Here is a 25,750-nt window from a genome sequence, read left to right as displayed (position 1 = left end):
TTAAAAATCGAGAGTCGCGCCGGAGACTATAAACCCTCCGGCCGGAAGACCGTCGAGCTCCGACGTTAAATATCGAGAGTCGCGCCGACGACTATAAACCCTCCGGCCGGAAGACCGTCGAGCTCCGACGTTAAAAATCGAGAGTCGCGTCGGTGACTATAAACCCTCCGGCCGGAAGACCGTCGAGCTTCGACGTTAAAAATCGAGAGTCGCGCCGGCGACTATAATCCCTCCGGCCGGAAGATCGTCGAGCTCCGACGTTAAATATCGAGAGTCACGCCGGCGACTATAAACCCTCCGGCCGGAAGACCGTCGAGCTCCGACGTTAAATATCGAGAGTCACGCCGGCGACTATAAACCCTTCGGCCGGAAGAAGACAATAAAGAGGTCGACTCTTAAGTCGTTTGGCCGATCGGCCAAGTAACCAAAAGTACGTGAACATCTGGCGAAAATCCCATTTGCGAAATAGGATATATTCCGCCGAGCGGACTAGCTACGCGTACTTCGTAAAAAACCCCTTTCGAATACAAGAAAGGTGGGATGAGAGACGAATAACGAGGAGAAGCAAAGGAACATGAACAACTGTAGTTGGCGAGCCGAGCAGACAACACTCATATTGATTAGCAAAAGAAAAAGCAAGTAAAAGGATAGCATTAAAGAAATTAAGGCCGAGCGGCCGAGTTACATAAAAACTTCCTATTCAAGGAAATCATAAATGTCCTGGGGGATGGTGCCAAGAAGCGCCGCTTGGTCTTGGGCCGGGATGATGACGGAGTTGGCCAGATGACCCTTGGATTTCAAATAAGTGATGGTGGCAGTCATAGCCAGATCGAAGGCAGTGTACATCCGTTCGCAGACTTTCTCCGAGAACTATTCTAAATGGATGTAATTCAGCCTCAGGGCTGCGACTCGGCCAGGCTCAGCCTTTTGATATTCTTTAAAGGCCGCTTGGGAGGCTGCGAGGGACTCCTGCAGAGTTTTCAGTTCGTCCCTATGCTTAATTGCCTCGGCCGAGCGGCTTGCCTTCTCGTCGTCCAGCTGCTCCATCAACTCTTTGACTCGCTGCTCCAAGCCCCGAGCCTCGATATTCTTCTTCTCCAGATCGGAGATAGTTGTCTTCTTCCACTCGGTCGCCATGCTTATTTTTCGGTCAAGTGATTTGACCTGTCGATCGAGCTCGGACAGAGTATGCGCCTGGTCGACCGTTTTCTTTTGCTCCGCCGCCAGCAAAGCTTGGGTCTTTTTGAACTCTTTCTGCAGCTCGGCATAGGAGGGGCCTTGGGAGCCGGGTGGACCGCCCGAACTCCTTAGCCACTTTAGCTCCTCGTCCACCATGGCTAGACGGTTGCAGACGGCTATCTCCTTCACCCATCTCTGGCATAAGAAAGGTTGTTAATGGCCGATCGAAAAGAATGCGTAAAGGACTTAAAGAAAATAAACTTACCCCCGTGGCCTGCTGCATATGGCTGTTGGCCAGATTGCTGAAGGGAATCATTGCGACGCGTGCCCGAGCGTCGGCCCACATCTCAGCTAAGGGCCCCTTCATTGTGATCATGTGTTCGGGCGTGGTTGGCCGATCGGCTTCGGGCATTAATTCCTCGGTGGGGAGATGCAGGGAGACCCGGACGGTGCGGCGCCGACCGGGGGTCGTCTGGGCGGAAGCAGGGGACAGATCGGAGGCCAGCGCAGAGAACTGGGACAAAATTATCGAACGTTGGACTTGGCGGGGAGCGGGCGGAAGGGCGCTGACTGGAATGGCCTCGAGAGGGTCTGCAGACACATCCAACTGGGATGGGGTCCGATCGGACGAAATCGCCTCGACCTCTGGAGCTTTGCCGCGAGAATCTGCGATGGTCCGTTCGGTCGGCTGGACCGCGGAAGTAGCCGAGCGGAGTGGTGTCTCCAGGCGGCGCCTCTTTTGTCAGAGAGGGCGCTCTTCCTCCTGAGCGGAGCCTTCCTCCCGAACGGAAGGCTCTCGACTAGCAGTTGCACCAGCCGCTGGCTCCGGGATAGAAGCCTGAGCGGCCGACTCCCCAGCATTCGTCTCGATCTCTCCTTCGTTGCAGCCGACCAGGGTGATGCCCAATTGCTCCATTTCTTTGGCAGTCGCGGCCTCGAGCGCCGCCGCCTTCCTTTTCAAAATTTCGGCCATCACGGATTCCATGACGATGTCCGCTGCAGAGAAAAAAAAGGAGAAAATCAGTTAGCAATCAAGGCAAATATGCGAGTAAAATTCTTACCGAAGTCGCTCGGGAGGGGGGTCCTGATCGGACTCAGGCCAAATATGTACATCACCCCTTCAGGCAGGAACTTAGTGATGTCAAACTTCAAACAGGCTAGCATGTTGGCGGCATGAAGATAGTCCGGTCGGGTCTTGAACCTTTTGAGCTCTGGGGAGATGGGCGGTCTGACCTGCCATTGGGTTCGAAAGGGGGCCCGCTCGGGAAGGCAAATATAAAAGTAGAATTCTTTCCAATGCTTATTAGAAGAGGGTAGTTTATTGAAGAAAACTAAACCGGGCCGAGCCTGGAACATGTAAGTGCCCAACTCGGACTGTTTAGGGTAGTAGAAATAGTAGAAGACCTCCGGTCGGAGGGGAATGTTGTGGATTTTGAATAGGACGACAACGCCGCATAGAAGGTGGAAAGTGTTGGGAACTAGGCTTCCGAGTGGAATGCCGAAAAAATTACAGACTTCAGCGATGAAGGGATGAATGGGAAATCGTAGACCGGCTGTGAACTGGTCGCGGAAAACACAGAAAGCTCCGCGCGGCGGTTTGTGTGGCCGAGCGAAGGGTGTGGGTAAGATAATTTCAAGGTCGGAAGGGATGTCAATATTATTTATCAGAATGTCGGCGTCGCGCCGATCGAAGCGCGACTCCATGGTAGTATACCATGGGCCTAGGGCTTGGTCTTGAGGTTGGGAGGAACTAGCCATTGTCCGAGCGGACGAAACCAAAAAAGACGAAAGGCAGAGGATAAAAGAAAGAAGATGGCAAACGAAACAGTGCCCCGAGAACCAAAACTCGGGAAAGAAACGCAAATAAAACACAAGAACCACAAGAACCAAAGATAGAGCAGAGGAAGAGCCTTACAGAGAAGAATGAGGATCGAGGGAAGAACGCCGGAGATCGTCGGAAAACAGAAGAACAGGGTCGCCGGAGTGCTGAGAGCGAGAATCTGTGGAGCACGCGAGAGCAGAAATGCGGCGAAGGAAGAAAGCGAAGCCTTTATAGGGTGGAGCCCGAGCGGCCTCCACTGTCGGATTCAGGTTGCGAGAACCGGAGCATGCATCGCGCCGTCCATTTCAAACCGCCTCGGTCTCGTCACCCGCGGCGCCGCCACCATACGATGACGGCAGCAAGGCCACGTGACATTCCATCACGGGAGAGCATTTAATAAGCGCCTTATCGAGGCACAGAGCGCGTGTCTGGCCTTAATGTCGAAGATTGGCGCAAATTCCGAAGAGATCCGAGGAATGTTGTCGTTCACTGAACGTCGTAGCTACCACGTGGGAGTCGAGCGGAAGATAGTTTCACGAAGACGCCGCTCGGCGCAACTAACAGTCCAGTCAGTCGGACTAATCGCCTCAGACTAGACTTGAAGGGGAGGCAAGTGATCCGGCAGTAAGGACGGGGGACCCCCTTTGAGGGAAATCACTGACACGTAGAGGTCAAAAGCCTAAGGGCAAGATGAGGTTCGGCCGATCGGGTAAGGGTCGGGTCAACCGGCCGAACGGGTCAGAACAGAATCAAAGACAACCTGGCGGGGAGTCGGGTTTCCGATGCTCATGGTGAACAAGGTTGCCGGGGCGAGCGGGTGGCCCGCTCGGCCGAGGCATAAGGCAGCAATGCCGTGAATAGTCTCAGCCGAGCACACGACCGGGAATATCCCGAGCGGACCAGTACATGCGTCCAGTCGGACGTGATGGGACTGCCGAGCGGCTGGGCGCTCGGCGAGGGGGGAGAGAAAGGACAAAAGGACTAAGGAACAGCTTCTGACAACAAGTATGTTCGAAGACCAAGCCATGCACAGAGCCCTATGACGAAAGGTTCTACTGTCCCATCAGAGAGGTGCTCGGACTATAGCAGTATGGTGTCAGGCAAGCTCCTCTGACAAGCCCATACTGAGGTATGGTGAGAGGACACGTATATGTCTCGGTATGTGTGCATAAGCCTCCTCACAGCTCTATATAAGGGTCCTCATACTTCGCCGGAGGTACGCATTCTCTGAGATTCGAAACCACCTCTTCTTAGTTTCCTCTTGCCTGACTTGAGCATCGGAGGGTCGTCGCCGGGAATCCCTTCCCGACCCGACTTCTTTGCAGGTTCACCGGAGCTCCATACGGCTAGTCAGAGGGCCACGTCATCGGTTCGGAGAGCACCACGTACTCAGCGTCCATCGATTCAGCGTTCAGATAGGATCAAGTGGTTTTCATGATGATTAGTAATTAATTAAGTCTTAAACGCTGACTCAATGTTTCTTGATTTCTTTCATTAAGTTTGATTAGACATTCATTGCAAGATGCATACTTTATTGACATATATTGACAAGTCAATAACTTAAGAGTTGATTAAGTCTCAAATAATGTTTGGCACAAGGAGAGCTTTTAGTTCATCAGTTTCTATTATCACGAGAGAAGATAATAGAAACTGATGAACTAAAAACTCTCCTAATTGTACATTAGTTGGCCTAGCGCAAGCTCAAATAATGGAATAATCGCAAAGAGAGGTGATAATATAAGACACAATTATGACATATTTTGGAGATATATTTGAAAACGTTCCTAATTGAATCTTTTAAGACATAATCTTCCAACTAGACTACGTGGGCTTTACTAATTTTTATTTATTAATTAATTATGATAACTTTTTATAATCTAGCTATTCACACTTTACGGCCCGACTAGTCTTAATAGTAGGTGATCTTCCTCATTGGTTTACTCATTGAATAAATTCAGAAGCGTGAATGGTCTAATGTCCCAGAAGTCTAGTTGTCCTATGATGACACATTCCTTATCGAGTATTGAGTTTCAAACGGTTACAATTATCATGACTTATTTATTTAATTATTTTAATAATTTAAATATTTAATTTTTCAAATCAACTAATGAGATAATCAATTGGTCCCTACAAATTTTCTATCGGGGATAAATCGAAAAAATAAATGGGGGAAGGATTAAGATACTTTTAGAACATTACTAAGGCTGAATAACTTTATATCGGTTTTTATTAATATTAAAGATTTCTCAACATTTTTATTTTTTCGCTGAGTCCGATATAACTACGTCACACTCACAAATTAATGATGCCAATACGAGTGTTTTTTTTTTTTAATATTTTAATATTAATAAAATATAGGAGTATTTTATAATTGATGTTATTTTGACTGCTGTTTACTATTATTATCGCCTTCCTCCTCGTGGGATTGCAAACGACGACCTCGTCAGCCACCGCTGTAGACGATCAAACGGGACCGAGGTAGACAGAGCCAGAGAGAGGGCGGAGGAGAAACCCTAGAATTCGGCATCCTTGTGGTGTTCCGATGCGTCGCTAGGGTTTAGGGTTTTCTTCAGCGCCACGAGCAGCAGGAAGAAGAGATCGCGGCGAGGATGATGGGCTCCAGGGGGCTGTTCGGCTGGTCTCCGCCACACGTACAGCCCCTGACGCCGGTTTCGGAGGTGTCGGAGCCACCCGAGTCGCCCTCGCCGTACACGGACGGCGGGGTGGACCCAGTTGCCCCGGAGGACGAGGGCGGCGAGGAGGACATGGAGGAGATCGAGCCGCCCCCGGCCGCCGTACCCTTCTCGAGGCTCTTCGCCTACGCGGACCGTGTCGATTGGGCGTTGATGGCAGTCGGCGCTGTTGCGGCTGCCGCGCACGGGATCGCACTGGTGATCTACTTGCATCTTTTCGGGCAAGCCATCGATCTGTTGCGCTACGAGAGCGAGGGATCCAGGTTGCACAACGACGGTGACCTTGTATTAAGGAAAATGAAGGACGTGAGTTGGGTTTTTGTGCCTCTTATTTTGCCTACTATTTATGAACCCTTTTCTTTTGCGTCTTCCTTGGCTCCAAGTAATTACTTCCGGAATTTAGTTTTCTCGCCTTTTTGAGCCTATTTAACTTGGTAGGATTATCAAACTAGTGAGTCATATACCTATTTGAATAGTTAACGCTTAAAGCCTTGGAGTGAAAAATTAAGGTTTGGTTAAAGGAAAATTCAAGCTACAAATCTTAGTTAGAAGGCGAAGAGAATAGCCAACTTAAACACCTTTATAGCACTGCAGTCACTCTGAATAGGGCTTCCTCCTATACTTGGCTTTACTTATATTTATTTTTAAGCATTTAAACTAGGTTAATGATCAAATAATGATTTTTTTTAGTTGAACGATTTTCACTTTAAATTTGTCCTTTCCTTTCTTTAGTTGTTTCTATTTCGCAATTGCTTCTAAAGTCTGAAAACCTCTTTCATCAAATGAGTTTCTTGCTCCCCATTACATATTCAATTCTTAATTTCAGTCTCTACCCTGTTCTTAGTGCTTATGAGCTGCTGGGACCTTTGGTTACAATCATAGAACTAAAGGGTTTAAAAGAGGCATAGGTTATGATTGCATCTCTTCTAACATAGAACTGCATATTGATATAATAAGATTGATATATATAAAAAAAGATATTTTGCTGCATATAAACATTGAACGACTGTGTATGCTCATTTACGTTGGGTTGAAATAATTTGCTAGTACCTTATGATTTTGGAAACAGGCAGTGCATCACTTTGTATTAACTAAAGTTGAAAAGCATTAAACTACTGTGCTTTTCTTCTTCTTCTTCTCAAACACATATTCCATTAACTAAAATTCTTAGAGAAATTGCAAGTTTGAAACTTTATTTGCGGAATATTGTATGATTGCAAATGCCAATACCTATCATCTTATCTCTTTGGCCATGCCAGTTGAATTTGTCGATTATAACATGTAATAAAATATAGTACGAATAGTGTATCCCTTTGATAGAATGTGAAATTGATGCATTATATTATTGAATAATTGATAGTTATTGACATAAAATTCTAATTCCATGGAATAATTATCCATGCAAGGATGCCATCTTTATGTTCACTTTTTGTACATTCAACTAGGGCTAACTGATGGAAAATAAAAATTGTATTAACTCAAAGCTTATTCAATACATGATATCCTATTTTTTAGGGGTGTACATGGTTACAAAATCGTATTTTCCCATTCTCCCCTTTAAATTGGTGAATAAATGGTTATCAATCCCAGCTTGGATACAATACTTGAAACACTGAGCTACTTAACCATAAAATATATTTACAAGTTGTCCATGTGTAGATACGTAAGGGATACAAATCAATATGCTCTCCAACAGTCCAACTTATCCTTAATAATGTGTTTGTCAATTTTAATGTGCTTCATTCAATCATATACTAGATTGCGAGCTATGCTAATCGTAGGCTTATTATCACAATAAAGTCTCATTAGATGATCTCATTTGATCTTCAAGTTTTCAATGATGATCTTTAACAAAAATAGTTTACATACACTTTGAGTCATTGCTCGTTATTCTTCCTCTTCACTAGTCCTCACTGCCATATCCAGTTTCTTGCACGTTCATGTCATGAGGTTACCACCAAGAAAGTTGCAATATCCGGTGCTTAACCTCCTGTAAACCACTGACCCAACATAATTAGGATCCGTATGCTTTAGGTGAACATGTAAAATTTCTATGTTGCATGTTTTTTGTCATATAAGGGTAAGAATTTGGATGATTAATTCAATATGTTTGGTGATAAGTGTAAGTTTTTCATATTGATGCTTAGTTGATTAATTGTATATATTATGTGATGAATGTAAACTTGAAGCCCTTTAAACACTTACTCTGTCGCATTAATGTAAATAGTTTATAACTACTGCTATCCCTTTTTCTCTTACTATTATTATTATTTTTAAATACATCGTATATGGATCTGCATATGCTTCCGCATGTCTGTAATCTGTAATGTGGTGGCTTGACTGCATACTGCTTTGCTTATAGATTTTGAGACCTTGCTATTTAGGACTTTTTTCGTGAGGTTTAAAATACTTAAATTTCTTCATGGAAACACTCCATTTTTTGTTAAAATTTGTTGCTCCTACTCAACGGACCTTTGTTCATGTCTCCTGTTGCTTATCCATGAAATTATTCTTCTTCCGGTTATCCTCATCTCTTGATCAGAAAAGGATATTACTTGATGGAGAGTTTCTAGTTGCATATCTGAAAAGGATTTAAGAATTGTTTGGTTCCTATTGTGCTTTACTCTTAACTATTGTATAAAGTAAACCTATTATGCTAGGCTCTAATATCTGGATCTCATTTGCAGCATGCCCTGTACATCGTTTATATTGCTATTTCTGTTCTGGTTGCTGGTTGGATAGGTAAGAGCAAAAATATTTGAATTTGTCAGTTCTCAGCAGCTCCTAGTTCTTCATCAATATAATGGTTGGATTAATTGTAGAGGTCTCTTGCTGGATTCTAACTGGAGAGAGGCAGACTGCAGTCATAAGGTCAAAGTATGTTCAGGTCTTACTAAACCAAGACATGAGTTTTTTTGATACATATGGGAACAATGGAGATATAGTTAGTCAAGTACTGAGTGATGTCCTGCTCATCCAATCTGCTTTAAGTGAGAAGGTTGTAACACAATGTGGCACACAATTTCTCTCTTTTATAATGTCAGATTTATGAGGAAGAAAATAGAGACCTTGAATCTTTTGTTTACAGATTTCACATCATGCGGTTATTCTGTGATAATGATGCAATTTTGCATTTTGTTCAGGTTGGAAACTATATTCATAACATGGCAACATTCTTTGGTGGCCTTGTCGTTGGTTTGGTTAACTGTTGGCAGATAGCACTTCTAACCCTAGCAAGTGGTCCTTTTATTGTTGCAGCTGGAGGGATATCTAATATTTTTCTTCATAGACTCGCCGAAAATATTCAAGATGCATACGCCGAAGCCGCAAGCATAGCAGAACAGGTTTCATTAATGTAGTTAATTAATATTTCGTTTAAGCTTTTGATGCCTGCTACCTTGGTTTGGTAGTCATTATTTTCCTACTTTCAACCTTACTTAAAATGCCTTTGTATCACTCAAGCATGTTGCTAGGATTTAAGGTTGACTCCAGGATCTCCAATAGTATTTGACTGTGCTCGGTAGATCCAAAAATGCATTACAGATTGCACTGTAAAGAATCAAAATTAGTTAGGATTGGTCAGAGTGGCTATGGTTTGTTTAAAGATTAGATCCTGGAGCAGTTGGTCCAAGTATTTGTAAAATCATAGTGTTTGTTGCCATGCTCGGAGTGTGCTCCTCTTGGCTAGATACAATTTCATTGTTATATCCACATGCTGACTATTGGATCATGTTACAGAGCCATCAGACAATGCTCAAAGTCTCAAACCACGTCCTCACACAACATCAATAACAGACAGAGATGATTAATACACAAAAAAGGCAGCCCGGTGCACGAAGCTCCCACCATGCGGCTGTTTTTAGGATTCAAATCCGTGACCTTTTGGTCACAAAACAACAACTTTATCGTTGCGTCAAGGCTCCCCTTCAAATGATTAATACACAAACATAACATAATGTTGCAATATAAATCATGAGAATATGCAAGTACAAAATAAAAGTTAAGACCAAGGTAGTTCTCACAAATTTAAAGTGCAAGATGGTAAAATGCACAGGAAATCAAATTCAAAACTGTTGTGCGAAACTTTAATTCTAGTAATAGTGATTGTCTAAGAACACCGATAGCAATTCTACACTTAAAAACTCATTGTACGCTAATATAGGGATTGGGTACAATATAAAGATTGCCAGTAAACAACATTGGTAAAAGAGCCTCCAAGAGTTCAAAAATAATAATAGCAAATGATGCAACACAAGGGAAAGACTATGCATACGCTACAATCTCTAATATTAAAAATAAAGGCAATGTCAGTCATAATCATTCTTTAGTGTCAGCTGAAATATGTATATCGATCATAATGGTCAGGTTAGCCGCTAAGCCTTGAAAACTGTCTCAAACCTTAGGGGTTGCATCAACATAAAGTTGACATTATATAAGCTCGACCCTTCAGTTGTTCATTGACATTACCCGGTTATTGCGAGTCTAAAATCATCATGAGGTGTCATGTGATACTCAATTAGGTTAATCAAACCAAACTGTTACGCACCCAATCTTAGAGTTGCAATGGATTACAAGTGGTTCGCCTAACATTCTATCATTATTACATTTATCACAAGAACACTGCCATGCCCATAGCTCTTCACTTGTATTTTATCTCTTTATTACATATTTCTCATCATGTCGTTCCAGATGTTTAACTAGTAATTCATGATTAATATCAACAATGAAAATGTGTAGGATATGCAACATCCTTATATAAGAAATCTCTAAGCATGTTTCAACAAATGAATACTCTAAGCATGATATAAATGTATAATATTAGTGCATGCATGAGAAGCCAAGGTAATAAAAAATCAGTGTTGTAAATGGCGGTAGGCGGTGGTGGGGCAGTGGAATTTTTTTATACATAATATTATAAATAATTATTATTCTTTATAATATTTACTTTTAATAAAATATATTAAATAATATTTTAATTTGAATATTTAAAAATTATATATATATATATATATATATATATATATATATATATATATATATAATGGGATAATTTTATTTGACTTTAATTAAATCTATTTAAATTATCTCAATCATAGCTAAGAGTTGGTTAGAATTATTAACCTAAAGTTATTTAATTAAACCCCAACTTACAATTTATCCGCGTACCTTGTTTCAACCGGACGACGAGTCCGACGTGCCTGAGCCCATCACTGAGCATGAGCAAACAACGAGTCCGACGCCTCCGGGCCCATCACTGAGCACGAGCGAAGCCTCTGGCCCGTCGCCAAGCTTGCGCGACGCTTCTGGGCCCATTTCCAGGCTCAGACAACACTTCTAGGCTCGTGTGACGCGTATGAACGTGTAATGGCGGAGAGACGGCGACAGCGGTGCCAGTGGCGGTTCCAAGTGTGCCGATGGCGGAAAGAGGTGAATTACCACCAAAAGCACCACTTGGGGTGGTGCGGTTGATGCCCGCCTCCCCCCTAGGTGGACTGCGAAAAACCAATACATGTAAAGATCCAAAAAGGTAAAAGAAGTGGTTTCCACAAAGTTAGGGTTTCCAGCAGAGCTTGCCTTTAACAAACTTCCATTGATTAGGTTGACATACATCTTCATTTCTTGATTAGGTTATCTTCTGGGAAATCCTAATCACCATTGAACACTCCACAATCCAAAACCCAACACGTGATTTAACAATTGTTTCCAAATCGTCTACTTTGTTGATTTAGGTCTTAGGTTACAAACTTTATCTAAAGACATACCCTAATGGTCGCACCAATAAACCATTCATGCTCCACATGAGCCAAGACTTCTATTGTTATACTAAGGTTAGTCTCAATGTCACAATCACAGTGGACTTTAACTTTGTACCTAGGGCAAGTCAAACATAAGGTGTATGCAAACTCGTGCTTTGAGACTTAGCATAAGTCTCGCAAGGAGTACAACACAAACCACTTATTGAGTAAACAAGCGTGGTTACCTCTCCAAGATGCACTATATGATTCCACTCTAAGAATACAATGTACCCAAAGGCAACATGTGTGCCATAGAGATATATGCCACCTTACCTACATTATATGTTTAGGTTTCGAGTTCTTTTGACAACTCAATGGTGTACAGCACGAATTCACATATCTACACCTATTACTCGTCCGACATCTAGGAGTAGAGGCTCCATCAACATCGCAAGCGCATGAATGTTGTCACAAAATTGAAATCAACGCAGATTCACTTCACAATAAACTCATGTATAAGTCCTAATCTATGACAATTGGACCCGCTCTATTCATGTGCCCAAAACAGTGATACGACTCACCCAAGACCTCTCTCTTTAGTTTTTGACATAAAACTCCATCAAAATTTTAGTTCGCTCAATGAGTACAAGGTTCACAAATAGAAACATAACAACATACATAAACAACTCTAAGGCATTCTCCCAAAACAACTGGAGGTTAACACAACACGCATTACCACATGATTACAACATAACATGAGTAGTCACTCTTTTGGTCAATCTTCTACGTCAGCCATGGCCTTCGTTCAGAACTCACCAGAAACACTCTTCAAACAGAAGAGGATCCTATCTCAAAGTTGGAGATTATAGGCACCAAAACACAATCAATATCGACGACCACAACCCACGATCTCCACTTGCAGCTGATATCTGTGACTCCTGCCACAGTGAAATTGCTGTTCAAGAAAATGATGGCAAGCCTATGCTTGACTAGATCAAAGAGGACAGTGGACTGCTTGCTCACTGCTTAGGGGTGCTTGAAGGTGGAAATCAACTACTGCTTGCATTACCAATTGAGGGTTCACAACCTTCTCTGGGTGATTAACTAGAGCTGAGACCTGGTGGCTCTGTTAAGGTTGTTGGTTGTAGGAATTGGTGGCGCGTGCAGGCTGATTGAGAGGGAAGGTGCTCGAAGACCGGTTGAGGGTGGAAAGTCGATGCTACACAAAGAAGTGGTGGTTGAGAGGTGTCTAGAGTGAGAAATAAGGCTGGAGGATCGCACTCAAGGGGTTTATTGCGATGCAAGAGGGAGATTGGGTCACTCTGGTTGTTTCTAGCAAAGACTGGGTTTCTGGAGTGGTTTGGAAGAGCAGCAAAGGCTGCTGTTGTCGCACACCTTGAGCGGACGAGGCTGTCAGCTTCTACCTGATCTCGCCTAGGAGACAATGTTTTCGAAAAATGTGTCGACAATATCCAATCTAGGCAGAGGTGATGTGCTCAAGTGTTGGTTGAGTCTCACGAGGAGATCAAGTGACATCCACACCTATTGCATGAAGAGAAGACTATGTAAGACACAGGACTAGAAAAGGGGTAGGGATTTATTTAAATATTTTACAAAAAGCCCTTCTAATTTTCCAAAATTACATTTAGATCAGTTAAGAAAATAGGTTTTACATCTTCCGTCGTTTTATCTATATAACAATAATGCTCTTTTGTGCATGTTGAGTATCCTTGATTGCCTCTTGTGCTTTGGAGTGATAAAAACTGTATTAATTTCTTTGTTTTTTGTGTGGATAATTATCTTTAGCAATACAATCCCATATTCCCATGTGAAGGATAATGCAATAGAATCAGTATTTTGTATCCCTGTGCTTCGGCAGCTAAAGTCTGTTATGGCTTTTCCTTATGTTTGTTTTCTGTTCTGCAGGCGATCTCATACATTAGGACATTATATGCCTTCACAAATGAAACCCTTGCAAAGTATTCTTATGCAACCTCACTTCAGGCAACACTTAGATATGGTATATTGATTAGTCTTGTGCAAGGCCTTGGTCTTGGGTTTACATATGGACTTGCTATATGTTCTTGTGCTTTACAACTTTGGGTTGGGAGATTCCTTATTTCACATCAAAAAGCTAATGGTGGAGAGATCGTGACAGCTTTATTTGCTGTAATCTTAAGTGGACTGTAAGTGTCCTGTATGTCAAAACATATTTCATTCTTCTCATTTTGTTGTAATTTTTTTTTTGCATTTTGCCACATGTAGTGGACTAAATCAAGCGGCTACAAACTTTTATTCATTTGAACAAGGAAGAATTGCTGCTTATAGACTTTTTGAGATGATTAGCCGTTCAAACTCTTCTATTAATCAGGAGGGAAGCATTCTAGGTTCGGTGCAAGGAAATATTGAGTTCAGGAATGTGTATTTCAGTTATCTTTCTCGACCAGAAATTCCCATATTAAGTGGTTTCTTCCTAACCATTCCTGCTCGAAAAGCTGTGGCTCTTGTTGGTCGCAATGGATCTGGAAAAAGCAGTATCATTCCTCTTATGGAACGATTCTATGATCCAACACTCGGTTGGTCGTTTTTTCTGTTTTTCCCTCTTTCACTTTAGAGGTTGATCTTCTAAACGGTGTAATTGAGTGACATTTGGATGCTTTGGTGCAGGTGAAGTTCTTTTGGATGGGGAGAATATAAAAAATTTGAAGCTGGAGTGGTTGAGAGGCCAAATAGGATTAGTTACCCAGGAGCCTGCTTTGTTAAGTTTGAGCATCAGGGATAATATTGCTTATGGAAGATCTGCTACATCTGATCAGATTGAGGAGGCTGCTAAAACAGCTCATGCACATGGATTCATTAGTTCCCTTGCAATGGGATATGAAACACAGGTATTTTGCATATATTTTCACTTTAAGGTGTGATGTGATCTTCTGCCTTATGTAGTTTATGCAATATATAGGTTGGCAGAGCAGGTTTAACTTTGACAGAAGAACAAAAAATAAAGATTTCAATTGCCCGTGCTGTGCTTTCAAATCCTTCCATACTTTTACTAGATGAGGTCACAGGTGGACTCGATTTTGAGGCAGAAAGCGCTGTTCAGGAGGCTTTGGATATCCTCATGCTGGGAAGGTCCAGTATAATAATAGCCAGACGCCTTAGTCTTATCCGTAATGCTGACTATATTGCCGTAATGGAAGAAGGTCAACTTGTGGAAATGGGCACTCATGATGAGCTATTGAATCTTGATGGTCTGTATGCTGAACTCTTGAGATGCGAGGAGGCAGCAAAGCTTCCTAAGAGGTAAAGTTGTGACCGAATTATAGTCTATCATATGGCTCTCCTTTGTGGAAGTAAATATACCTAAGTCTTCCCATTTCTCTCATGAGTATACGTTGATTTAATTTGTTGACTAGGTTAATCATCTTTCAGGAAGTTTTACCTTTCTTGTTGATAATAGTTAAGCTCCAGCATGGATAATATGCCTTTTTTTAAGTATATTAATCATCTTTCAGGAAGTTTTACTTTTCTTGTTGATAAAGCTCCAGCATGGATAATATGCCTTGTTTTAAGTATATTAATCATCTTTCAGGAACTTTTACTTTTCTTGTTGATAATAGTTAAGCTCCAGCATGGATAATATGCCTTGTTTTAAGTATATTTTAAAACCAAGTAGATAACATCTTTTTGTTTGTCTGTGATGTGATCAACCCTGCTCTAGATTGTGCTATCATTGTATATGGCTAGTATTGAGTTCATATTTGTGGTTGTTGTGGCGAACCCAATTTGACTCATGGAAATTCCAACCCAAGAATCCATGACAACTTAGAAAATTAAATATTGTTTTGATGTTGTTATCTGATAAAGTAAGTCATATATAGAGTCTTGCTTTCAGTATATGATGCTTTTGCTTGGATTAACTTGCATGCATGCTAGATAAGTTTCACAATGTCATGAAATAGTAGAAATGGATTGGAGCTGGAATTGGTATTAAACAAAGTAAAATATTTACTTGAGAATTGATACAAGAGAAAAAGAAAAGGAGCTGTTTTGTGTCTTGACAGGTAACAGTTTAGAAGCAAGAGGAAAATTGTATTATATTGTGTAAAAGAAAACTATTATAGACATACATAGGACCCTAATATGGCTCCTAATGACTTGATGATCAATGTGAGAGCATCTACACTCCCCCTTGCGTTGGAGCATAGATATTAGTGTCCAACTTGTTAAAGAAGAGTTGATAACAATGGAGCAATATGCTTAATGAACAAGTTGATTTGGCTTCTTGAACCCCTCAACTAGAAAATGTTGTAGGTTATTTGTTTTTGAAAGATGAAGTGCCAAATTGTGAAAGGTCAAATAGAATAAAGTTTAGTATTATTCTTATGGCAAGGAGTTAACATCAGCAAGAAGACTATCTCTTTATATTATCCTGAGAGACTAGGAGAAGAGGTTGGAGAGGAGACTAATTAATGTCACATGTCAAGGACACATCTAGTTGAAAAGGAGATTTACGACATTGGAAGTAGTACAATTACTATCATGTAGATATTAAGTTTCCAATTATTTTACTATGAGAGTCAGAAGATGTTGATAGAGACAAATTTTGGCATCGGCCAAGAAGAGAAGATAGAACTTAGAAGATACATTCACTAACTAATTTCATTTGAATCATAAACAAAATATCAAAAGAAGAATGAAGTGGAAAATGATCCATAAATTTTGAAACCTAGAGACTCTTCAATTAATTGTGATGGAGGAGAACAAAAATAATTTAGTTGGTGAAGGAAAATACTGAATTGTAACTACTGCCACCTGTTTTTAGGAATCTATAATGTTTTTGTTTAGGGCAGGCTCTTTTTTTTTTTTGTGCAGTTTTCTGTCCAACACTGCTTTTCTTTTTTCTTTCCTGCAACTCTCTCTTTTGGAATATGCAAAAAAAATATTCCCATTCTTTTAGGAAATAAATGGGTGGTTTCCTTGTTAGAAACCCTCAGATTTCAGCAGATCTGGCCACCTTCAGATCAAGGCTAAAATCATCAAGGAAACTTAGTGGTTGAATCAGGCTGAAGTAGTGGTGGTGGGGACATTGATGAAGCAGAAGACCCCTCAGAGTGGGTGACAAACAACATAGTAACATTATCGTGTGATATAGATAACCGTACAAAGAGATCATAAATATATATTTACGGAGAATCTTGCACTCCAATGTTTCGTATGCACAGTAGCATTATTGTGAACTTATTGGGATTTCTGCATTAACATGTTTGGGCATCAGTAGTATCTTACTATGAATGTAAGTTCAGTTTACCTAAATATCCATGCACATTACATAATTGAAATAACAAATTTGTTGCACAACATTGGCAAATTGCACATTCACCATTTGTAGAAGTTAGATTCTGATATACCTCATAGTATATTCTGTTTCCTATTTGTCACTATCAATATAAAAATTCATAAACGTTAATTTTATTTAATATTAATAACAGTTTGAAAAAGAATGCTAATCTATGTTATAAACTCATGTTCGGAAGAAGTTGACTGGAGCAATATCGTTGGATAGAAAATTGAAGAGTTGCATGTATACATATATAGGGTTCTAAGTAAGTGGTCCAAATTTTGTGGAGATTAAAATGAAAATAAACTTAAAGCAGAGGAAAAAATTGAAGTCATTAATGTTTAAATATCTATTCTTAAAGAGACAGAGGAGAATATATAAGAATTAAAGTGTCAAGCTGTGCCAATTGGCATTGATGGAAATTTTCAATTCTCTTGCCAATCAGCACATGAGACAACTTTGACATTGAAGTTGTTGTGTGCGGCTGAAACAACTATAGCTCAATAGTAGCGGTGCACAATGAAAATAGAGACAAGAGATACTGATGGAGAGAAGAGAGACCAAGGGAGAGGAGAGTGGAGAGGGAAGAAGGTACTAGAAAAATCTAAGAGAAGAGTACCTCGGAGAGAGAGAGACTCACAGTGGGTGGCTAGCAGTCAGCAGGTGAGAGGAATCAAAGGAGTGGGAGAGGAATACAAGGAGGAGAATTAAATAACTTTTAATCTTCTAACTTAATTAAATATATGATTTAATTGGACTATTTTATATATAAACTTGTGATATATATAAACTAGGTGCAACTTTAAGCTAGCCAAAATAAATTTAAATTGAGCCTGGTTTCAACCCACTGGATTACACCATCATGTATAGTCGATGGACTCCAGCTAACCAAAAACCGATTTCCACATGACCCCAAAACTAAAAATATGAGTTCAATTTATCTTAATTGGTCATCTAAAGTTTTTTATAAAAATAATTTAAAATATGAAATTTTAAATAGAAATAAAATTATACCTAACATTGATGATTATTATTTTTCATGTTCTAACTTTTTCTGACATTGAGGACAGAGAGAGATTATGTGAGTAAGCAATAGGAAAATTAGGGTAGGGTTTGGTGAGATAATGTTAATCTTATTCTCCCCCTTTGTGTCTTCTTTTTACTTTGGTTTGAGTGTCAAAGAACAACTACAACGTTTTGGTTAAATGAAAATTTATTTGATTAAGTTAAGAAAATAATTCATTTACTTTTCTTCCACTATTTTTAGTTCATTTCATTAGAATATTATTGAAGATACATGATGATTGCAATAGGTGGTCACTGATCCAATCATATATCCAATTCAATTTGAAGGTATAACAAATTTTCAAATTAGAATTTGATTTTACTTTAAAAAAAATCTCAAATCCAAAAATTTCAAGTTTCATTGAGTCGAGTCTCATATATATATATATATTAATATATTATATATATATATATTATTGTTTTAGAAATTTTATTCTTTGAAAATTCAATAATTTAATTACAAATTTTAAAGTGAAGGTTAAATCTAAAATGTAACATTTTACATCTCAAAATTAGAAAAATACAAAAAAAGTTACAAGAGTTTGAATCTTAAGAGTGATCGGTAATTCACTACAGTCACACCTCATTTGATAAATCCTGAGTTATCACAGACCTAAATTTAAAAAAGGGGTTCCTATATCGCTCAATTTGTTAACCTATAAATATTTTGTATTTGAAATGCCTTCTGATTTTCTTGAGGAAAGTGTAAGTATGAAAATGATGACATTCTCCTTGTTTTTTAGTTGCATGATCTGTGTTCATAGTGCATCCGCCTCTACTTGTATGCATCTCAACTTTATGCCTATTTATTCCAAGATTTATACATTCAAATGATTTCTTCCAAACTCTAATACTGTCAAGGGACTAATCATTATCTCTGAAATATTCTAGGACGCCCATCAGGAATTATAAAGATTCAAATCTTCAAACTGAGAGGGCTTCATCAGGGACTCAGAGACTTCAAGAACCATCATCTCCTACTTTGTCAAAGTCACCTTCTCTTCAGAGAGGAGAAGATCTTCTCTTAACTAATCAGCAAGATGCCAGTTATAACTCACACGAGTCATCAAAGAGTCATAGCCCACCTCCAGAACTGACTCTGGAAAATGGGATGGCATTGGAAAAATTTACATCCTTCAAAAGGCAGGACAGCTTGGAGATGAGGTTGCCTGAGCTTCCCAAACTACATGTTCATTCCATTAACAGGCAATCTTCAAAAACATCAGACCCAGAATCTCCTATTTCCCCACTTCTGACATCTGATCCTAAAAATGAGCGGTCTCATTCAAATACTTTCAGTCGTCCAATTAATCTGTTTGATATGGTTCATGTTAAAAGGAAAGAGGTGAATGAGTTTCAACAACATAAACCTCCATCGTTCTGGCGGCTTGTGGAACTCAGTTTTACTGAATGGCTTTATGCTCTTCTAGGAAGTATTGGTGCTGCAATATTTGGATCATTCAATCCTCTCCTTGCTTATACTATTGCACTTATAGTAGCAGCATATTATAGAATAGATGGTGTCCGTGATGTACACAATGAAGTAAATAGGTGGTGCTTGTTCATTGCCTGCATGGGTATTGTCACAGTGGTTGCAAACTTTTTGCAACACTTCTACTTCGGTATAATGGGAGAGAAAATGACTGAACGAGTTAGGAGGATGATGTTCTCTGGTAATTATTTCTTTTTGCAAAATAAATTTCATCATTGAATCTATTCACATTCTATCACCTAATTTTTAGTTTTTTCTAGCAATTTTGCACAATGAAATTGAGTGGTTCGATGATGAAGAGAATAGTGCAGATACATTGTCAATGCGATTGGCTAATGATGCAACCTATGTTCGTGCTGCATTCAGCAACCGCCTCTCTATATTAGTACAAGACATTGCTGCTGTTGCCGTTGCATTTCTTATAGGTTTGCTGTTAGATTGGCGTGTGGCACTCGTTGCACTGGCAACTCTACCCATCCTAACTGTTTCTGCTGTTGCACAGGTATGAAACTTATTATCAAAAATATCATCTGATCATTTGCTTTCTTCATGTTTATAAGTTGACATAATTTTCATCTTGCATGCAATTTATATTTTGAATATAATCTGTGGAGGCTTGCTTCTGGTGCTATCACAATCTCACTGAATTTAATTTACTTCATAGTATTACATTCTTTGCAATTGAGCAGCATGGATACTGTGGACGTGTTATTTGTGTGTAAGCTTGTATTTTTAGGTATACTGTGTGTGATTACATGCTGCATGATGTTGTCTCTTAACTAGTGGGTTATGATTTTGTCACCTGAGAGCCTTTTTTTTCTTAGCTATTTGGTTGCTAAGTGAAGCACCAAGTTGAGATTTTATCAGAGAATCTGGTATCTTAGTATCTTACTACTTGTAGGAACTTATTGATATTGCCTTCCACCATTTCTCTTACTCTTATATCACCCATTCTCTTAGGGTTGTAAACAAGCCAAGTCGAGTACAGTTTGGATAGATAGCCAAGCCGAGCCTAGCCGAGCCTAAAATGAACCAAGTTGTTGAAATGATTGTTCAGTCTTGGTTTATGAGTTTGAGCTTGGTTCGAGTTTGACTTGAGCTTGGTTCGTTTAGATGTTATTGAGCTCTTAATTCAAACTTGTTTGATTGTTTGAAAGTTTTATATTTTAAGCTTGATAATACACACTTATTTAATTATTTTGAAATTTTCTTTGCTTATTTAATATGTTCATAAGAGTTTTATTGAAGAACATTGTTCGTGAACGTTGTTCACGAATGTTAACGAGCTGAACATTTGTGTTAAGCTTGTTTGTTTAGTTTAACGAGTTGTTCAATCTTGTTCATTTAATTGATTTTATGTGTATTGAACGAATATAAACAAGCTTTTACCAAGCCAAATACCAAGTTTGTTCACGAACATTTGGTTCATTTACAACTCTACATTCACTCATTTCTTGTATTTATAGGTTGTAACCTAGTTATCCATTTAGCTGTCAAAGTGCTACACTTTTTCAATCTAGCTTGGATTTGTGTCCAACTTTGACAAATCTTTCACTCGAGGAAAGAAAATCCATACAGCCAGCCACAACTAGATGACTTCCATCTTTGTTGTACGTTTGGTGGATCATTAACCTGCAAAATCTCAGGGTTACATGATTTTTGGCATGGTTGGCATATCATAATTGAAAATGCCAATCTGATTTGAACTGAGACATCAGGCAGAAGCAGTAGCAAATTGAAATATGTCAAATCTGTGAAGAAAAAGCAAAAGAATTAGCTGAGTTTGACAAGAATCGAGGTAATTTTGGAAGAAACAAGTTGAGATCTCATTGACAGAACTGTTCTAACTTGAAATTCTTGGACATAGAGAGACAGGGTTGATAGCAGTGGATAGGAGAAAGGAAGACTTCTGTGAGTCTTCTATGAGAAGACTACTATTGTGAGGGTGGTCTACACGAAGATGAGAGAGAATCTTTCTGATGGAGATGGTGTGGTGTGAACTAGAGTGGAGGAAAAGGAAGTGTTAAAGGAGAGTTTACTTGGGTTGGGCATGTATATTAATATAAATAATAACTAATAAGAATCATATATTTATAAAAAATACTGTTTAGTAATACAGTTATAGTATAAATAGGATGATTATAATTTGATTAATATTATTGTATTAATTGTAAAAAAACTATTTATATAATAGTAATAATTCAATTAATTTTTTTCATATAATAAATTTATGTGATGCATGCTTTCAATATAATTATTATTAAAATATTTGTATAGCCTTATCTTATTTTAATAATATGGTTTATCAGTAATACTAACTAAATTATTTATTTGTCCAATTATTATTCTTTCATTATTACTATTACTAATTTTTTTTATTATTATTGTAATCATTTGTCTTATTAATAAAAAATATAATACCTGTTATGGATCTGATAATAATACCACATTCGTATCATATATATTATGAATATTGTTGATATTATTTTTAAACTGATTGTTTTGAATAATATTATTGCTAGAAAATATTATTAATGGTAAAATTTGATAAAATATCAATACTATTAATATATTAGCATTTGTATATTATTTAATAATAGTCATATGCCATATTATTATTTTGATATTATCATTCATAATAAGCTTATTTAGCTTGATTCTGTTTAACTAAATATCTAATAATTGATGTTATTTGTTTAATTCTTATTGCTCTGGAATAGTAAATTTGTTTCACCTTTGATTATTTTTAGTTTTTTCTAATCAATTCTGATTTAATTGATCCAACAGATCTAATACATTCAATATATTAGATTTTTATTGAACATTTTGAATTTTTCATGAATACTAACTAATTTCTTCTTTAACAGGACTCCAGTAATTATTTTTTCTGTGTATGCTTTTTCGTGTTTATTTAGCATGACGGCTAGTTTGTATTTGTTGTTCTATGTACTAAATTTTCCATTATTCACATGATTCCCAAGATTAGTTGATTTCACCTACGAGGATTTAATTGAATGTTCAATCTACATAACACAATCCTTAATGGTTGCCTACATGAGGGAAATGATCCCTAAATACCCAGATCCAGATACCTTTCGGCATTCATTTGGCTTGGTACCCAGATTTAGCTAAGGCTAGCCTTCAGTTCAATCCACTGCGCCCAACATTCAACTCTTCTTTCACATCAAGCCTACTAGCTTTAAACTCTAACTAAGGAAATTGAGACATTATCCAAATGACTTGGTTTTCGCCCAATCTTCGTTCTATGTTTTGAAGCCTCTTGGCCTATCTCAGCAAGATTTTGCTTCAAGGAGATTTCCAGCAGCATCCTGGTTTTACTAATGAACAGTTTTGTAAAAATCTTTCTGTTTGGCCTACCCGCATTGGCACCCATGCAGTAACCTACTTAGACAGGGTAAGAATATAAGCGGATTGGCAATGCCTGGCTCTTCAAATGGGAAGAAAAAACACAAAATGTCTTAGGAGGACCACCTTTACGTGCAAAATAACTCATTCAACCAACCTATGGTGAAGGATCCGGAAAGGGAATGGCTATAACTAAGCCAAACTCAGGCTAAGGCGGCGGAAGCTGATCTAATCTAGGGCTAACCGGTCCGCTGGCATATATTTTTCTAGAGCCATGAGAATATTGCATAAATGATAACGGGGCAAGTTGCAAGGATTTTCAGTTTTTCTTTTCATTTCGATGGACCTTTCAACTGAAATGTGTTATGTATCAATACAAATTGCAAGGCACTGTTTTTTTAGATAATAAAATTACAAAGTACTTTACCTGTCAATCAGCAAGGAAAGACGTGAATTTAAGAAAAACTTATTAAGCATGGATAAAAACTTTGGCTATTTTCTCATTATATAATGTTCATGACTGAGTTTTGGAAGGTAAATCATTCTATTGCAGTGTACATTATTTTTAGTTAATTCATGCATCCAGCAATAAATATTACGAATCAGCTGCGTATATATGCTATTCTTGAAGTCAAGCAAATTGCAATGTGGTGGCTTACAATTTTTTGATTGATTTTCTTCAATCCTCTATTATTATCATCATTTTTTTTTTTGAGTCTTGATTGTGCTACTTGCACATATTTCTCACCATCAGAACATTGTCTTTGCTTACACTATATTTCCTTTTCCCATGGTTATAATAGCTATGTGCCTTATAGATTGATGTGACTGCATCTGCTGTTTCGATCCTCATTATTTAGTTTCCATTAGTGCAGAAAATGTGGCTTGCTGGATTTTCAAAGGGAATTCAAGAGATGCACAGGAAAGCCTCTTTAGTCCTTGAAGATGCTGTTAGAAATATCTATACTGTTGTTGCCTTTTGTGCTGGTAACAAGATCATGGAGCTGTATAGATTGCACCTTTCTACCATACTGAAACAGAATTTCACCCTTGGAATGACAATTGGTTTTGCTTTCGGCTTCTCACAGTTCCTCCTTTTTGCCTGCAATGCTCTTCTTCTTTGGTACACAGCTATTTCAGTACACCATGGCCGACTCAAAGTAGCCACAGCACTTAAAGAGTACATTGTCTTTACTTTTGCAACCTTTGCTTTGGTAGAGCCATTTGGTCTTGCACCTTACATACTAAAGCGGCGGAAGTCTCTTACTTCAGTGTTTGAAATCATAGATCGTGTACCAAAGATCGATTCAGATGATAATACTGGCATAAACCCTCCTAATATATATGGAAGCATTGAATTCAGAAATGTAGATTTCTTCTACCCAACTCGACCTGAGGCAATGATTCTCAGTAACTTCAGTCTTAAGGTGAGTGGAGGGCAAACAGTGGCAGTAGTGGGGGTGTCTGGATCAGGAAAGAGCACGATAATATCTCTGATTGAGAGATTCTATGATCCTGTTTGTGGCCAAATTTTGTTGGATGGGCGAGATCTGAAGCTCTTTAACTTGAGATGGTTGCGGAGCCACATGGGCCTTGTTCAACAGGAACCAGTCATATTTTCAACAACCATAAGAGAGAATATAATCTATGCGAGGCATAATGCAACTGAAGCAGAGATGAAAGAAGCAGCAAGGATTGCAAATGCACATCATTTCATCAGCAGTTTGCCGCATGGTTATGACACTCATGTGGGCATGAGAGGGGTTGATTTGACTCCTGGACAGAAGCAAAGAATTGCCATTGCTAGGGTGGTACTAAAGAATGCACCTATACTGTTGTTAGATGAGGCAAGCTCTGCGATAGAATCTGAGTCGAGTCGAGTGGTGCAGGAGGCACTCGACACCTTGATCATGGGGAACAAGTCAACAATTCTTATCGCGCATAGGGCAGCAATGATGAGGCATGTGGACAATATTGTGGTTCTAAATAGTGGCAGGATAGTTGAGCAGGGCACCCACGAGTCACTATTGCAGAAGAACGGATTGTACGTAAGGTTGATGCAGCCACATTTTGGGAAGGGCCTTCGACAGCATCGGGTCGTCTAGGCAAATTTTCTCGCGGCGCTTGTAAATTATACTGGACCAACTAGTTCTCTTTCACCTGACATTTGATTGTGAAAAGCTTCCTCCTCAAATGAAACATCTCAGCTCCATTAAATGTAGATCCGTGCGGGCAGCGGCTACTATCGGAATGAACTAAATGGAGAACTATTGCAACTTGTAACATTATTGATCTCTGGAGTTGTGAAATGTGCCATAGGGTTTGCAAAAAGGTTGGAGGTCAACTGGACAATTAAAGGCATCATGCATCGAGTGTTGTGCATTAATTATTTTGGAGGCTAGGCTCTTTGTTCTGTGGAATGCTGCCTGCACTCTGTATTGATCTGTAAATTCAAAGAATGAAAGGTGTGTTGTATTTTTACGCCAGTTTCTTCATGATAGTAGCTTCTTTAACCCCCAAATCCCTCTTAGAATGCTAGTTTCTAGTGAGATAGTTTCGCCTGCACATTGTATCGATTGTCTTATCGCAATTCGATAGTGCAGCCGCGAGAGATGGGATCATTGGACACAAGAAACACCCGAGAAGGAATGCTCGAAGACTTTGATATTCTTATGGGGTGTCCAATTGATTAGAGAGTTAGGATAAGGGGTTAATTTTTAATGGGCGTTTATTTTTTGGAATTTTTTTTTTCTTATCCTCGACGCTTGACTATAAATTGATGTCTTTATCTCTCTTCGTATAATTGGGGAAGGGGTGCTTGAGAATATATATATTTTTTTTGTGCGTGATTTAGTGTTTCTTAATGAGACTTTCTTTATGGGAACTATTTTCTATCTTTTTTTTTGGTCTATGGCCTTACTCATCAATCAAAACTTAAACACGTCCTAGTCAAAAGTCAAAGGGAAAACATCAAGAAGGATAACAGGCCAAAGTCAAAGGGAAAACAAAGTCAAGAAGGATAACGTATGCTGCAAACAACGCCGCCCCTTCATTAAGTAT

At 39.1% G+C, this 25,750-nt stretch overlaps 1 protein-coding gene across 1 annotated transcript; it reads left to right on the top strand.

The window, feature by feature from the left end:
• Positions 1 to 5,398: 5,398 nt before the first annotated feature.
• On the top strand, positions 5,399 to 25,171 carry LOC122040875 (ABC transporter B family member 20-like). The gene is made up of 11 exons (XM_042600349.1): positions 5,399 to 6,000; positions 8,382 to 8,436; positions 8,517 to 8,692; positions 8,838 to 9,038; positions 13,356 to 13,615; positions 13,695 to 14,005; positions 14,097 to 14,317; positions 14,389 to 14,729; positions 18,724 to 19,505; positions 19,585 to 19,826; positions 23,566 to 25,171. Exons 1-11 carry the CDS (start codon positions 5,611 to 5,613, stop codon positions 24,793 to 24,795), a joined length of 4,209 nt encoding a protein of 1,402 aa, XP_042456283.1. The 5' UTR covers positions 5,399 to 5,610; the 3' UTR covers positions 24,796 to 25,171.
• Positions 25,172 to 25,750: the final 579 nt, after the last annotated feature.

Source organism: Zingiber officinale, chromosome 2A, assembly GCF_018446385.1.
Source record: "Zingiber officinale cultivar Zhangliang chromosome 2A, Zo_v1.1, whole genome shotgun sequence".
Lineage (NCBI taxonomy): Eukaryota > Viridiplantae > Streptophyta > Magnoliopsida > Zingiberales > Zingiberaceae > Zingiber > Zingiber officinale.
Note: the sequence above shows the minus strand (reverse complement) of the source record. Positions and strands in the feature narration are given on the sequence as shown.

Excerpts from the sequence above, each read along its gene's own strand:
- LOC122040875 (XM_042600349.1), top strand. The coding sequence starts at position 5,611 with ATGATGGGCTCCAGGGGGCTGTTCGGCTGGTCTCCGCCACACGTACAG. Across the intron at positions 8,693-8,837 it reads AATCTGCTTTAAGTGAGAAG|GTTGGAAACTATATTCATAA; the intron begins GTTGTAACACAA and ends CATTTTGTTCAG. Across the intron at positions 19,827-23,565 it reads CTGTTTCTGCTGTTGCACAG|AAAATGTGGCTTGCTGGATT; the intron begins GTATGAAACTTA and ends CCATTAGTGCAG.